Source organism: Arachis ipaensis, chromosome B02 (genome assembly GCF_000816755.2).
Source record: "Arachis ipaensis cultivar K30076 chromosome B02, Araip1.1, whole genome shotgun sequence".
Taxonomy (NCBI): Eukaryota; Viridiplantae; Streptophyta; class Magnoliopsida; order Fabales; family Fabaceae; genus Arachis; species Arachis ipaensis.
Genome location: NC_029786.2, coordinates 93487542 through 93490069, shown reverse-complemented (window position 1 = coordinate 93490069; position 2528 = coordinate 93487542). Strand labels below are relative to the sequence as shown.

The window sequence follows — 2528 nt, the reverse complement described above, 5'->3', positions numbered from 1 at the left end:
TGTTCATTATAAATATAATATTTTATTTATTAATTAATTTATTTTACCTTCTAAACAAGTATTCTTGATAAGATTGTTAAGAATAAGAGCCGTCTAACCAATTTAGTGAACTAATTGTGTCTATGGTATATGATTACTTATCAGATATTCTTTGTCATTGGTATATTGAGATTGTAAATTATTTTACATAATTATTTAATTATAGAGTAATTGTGAAAATTTATTTTTTTCCCTATTAATGTGATGATACATCACGAAGTAGCATTGTTGTTTGGACCATTAACAACTGTATGTTGGTTTTTCTGTGATTTTCCTGCTGCTTTCTTGGTCTCCGATTTCGTCCCTCCTGCTTGCCTCACTTTCACGCCTCTTATCATCTGTTTCACAAATATTTTCTCTCCATTAATTCTCAATATTTTATTGAATTAAATTTAAATAATCATAATAGCATATTCAATATATCAATTAAAGAAAATATTATTCTAAAAAGGTAATACTACTGTGAAGAGTTAAGTTTTGGTAGAGTGAAAATTCAAAATTGTTTCTTTTTGTAAATAGAAAGTCCATAAAAAAATTTTCATGTGCAATGCATATGTTTTTTTACAAATTTAGTAAAAATTTTTGCTCTTCACTGAATTCTATTCTTTACCAAATAAATTTTCTTCTAAAAGAATATTTTGATCTTTTCTTCTGGGACAAAGGGAGAGGAAGGGGAGAATTTGATTATATTTTTAAGAATCTTGTTGTATACTAAAATCAACTACTAGAATAAAATACACATTGAAATATAAAATACATATTAAAAATAAGTTAAACTATACATAAACTTATATATAAATGGTATAATTACTCAGTTAGTTCTTATAGTTTTACTAAAATTTAATTAGGTCCCCTATATGTTTTTTTCTCTCAATTGGGTCCTTACACTGCTTTAATTTTGTAATTAAGTCCTTCATAGTGTAAAAAATATTAGAGTTAATTGAATATTTTTTCGCAAATTGAAAGTATTTATAATTAAAAACTTAATTAAATCTTGACCGCATGTATTTTGATAAAAGTATTATGTTAATTTTAACATTTTTAATATGAAAAGGACGGAATTACAAACTTAAAAGCAGTGTAGAAACTTAATTGAAAGGAAAAAAAGTATAGGAATCTAATTAAAAATTTGATAAAACTATAGAGACTAATAGAATAATTAAACCTATATAAATATATGGTGATTTATTTTAGCATACAAATAGTATTTTTGTAAAAACAATATACACATAGAAAAAAATAAATAGTACAAATAACATTATTTTTTTTCTGTGTCGCAATCAACTTTAATTGAATATGCGCTATTATTATTATTATTATTGCAGATGCTACACAACCCTTGCCTTCAAACTCAAAGTGGAAATCTTCACCACTGAGATCATCAAGCGATGGAATTGAAGCCACAAGAAGCAATGAGAAAGATGGTGCTTATGCCAACATTGACATCAACGGAGAAGTAGAATATTACTCAGAATTATTTTTAAAACTTTGCACAATGATAGAAAAGGATATAAGAGAGTTAGATTGCACAACGAAGCATGTGCACGAGGATTTTGAGCAAATTTGTTTGGTGTTTGAACACAAAATTTTGGATCTTTTATTACACGAACTTGTCAATGATATTGTGGAACTTTCATGTTGAATTTTTTTTTTTTTTTTGTGCGTGTGTGTATAAGTTAAAACTTAAAAATTAGGTGAACTAGGTCCTTAGATTAGTATGTAGTCCTTTTAGTTTTATTATGATGATGTAGTAACAGTGTAAATTGTCATGTAATCTATTTTAATAATTTTAGCTCTAAAACATGTTTAGACTATCAATGCTGTATTGCACGAAAAAAAAAAATTTGTTCATTGTAATATTGTTTTGAATACCTTAGAGTGCATAATTTTTTTAGTATTAAAAGTTTATAGTAAGAAATCCAAAAAAAGTGATAGATAAATAATATTTTGAAAAAAAAAAAAAAACTATCAATACTTGCTTATTAATTTCATTATCTTTCATTAACCCATCTTGATATGTATGAAATTCACAACTATAATAAACAATGAAAAAGCTTGATATGTATGAAATTCACAACTATAATAAACAATGAAAAAGCAAAACAATATGTGAAAGTGGTTCAAGAACAAAAAAGGTAGCAGAACAGAATGCTAATAACTAGTAATCTTGGGACACAAGCAAACGATAGGGAAGAGTTCTGTATTACTAGTTTCTGTGTCATTTAGAATGAGTGGAGAGATTTATGAATTGCATGTGTATATATCACTCTACACAATTAGGGGTGGCAACACTATCTGAACCTGCGGGTATCCATCCCGCCCCTACTCGTACCAGGGCGGGTTCTTGGGTGGAGCTGGACGGGGTCGGGTTTAGGTTAAACCCGCTCCTACCCGTCCCGGTATATATAATATATATATTTTTAATATATAATATATGTAACATATATAAAATAATTAGTAAAATGATTAATAATATTATATCATATATA

The 2528-nt window shown here is 26.9% G+C and overlaps 1 protein-coding gene across 1 annotated transcript in view; it reads left to right on the top strand.

Moving 5' to 3' along the window:
- LOC107625757 overlaps nt 1-1711 on the top strand; it is a 2996-nt gene extending 1285 nt beyond the window's left edge. Inside the window, exon 2 of the mRNA XM_016328462.2 lies at nt 1365-1711. Within this exon, the coding sequence (XP_016183948.1) occupies nt 1365-1681 (317 nt within the window). The 3' untranslated portion in view covers nt 1682-1711. The remainder of the gene's footprint in view (nt 1-1364) is intronic.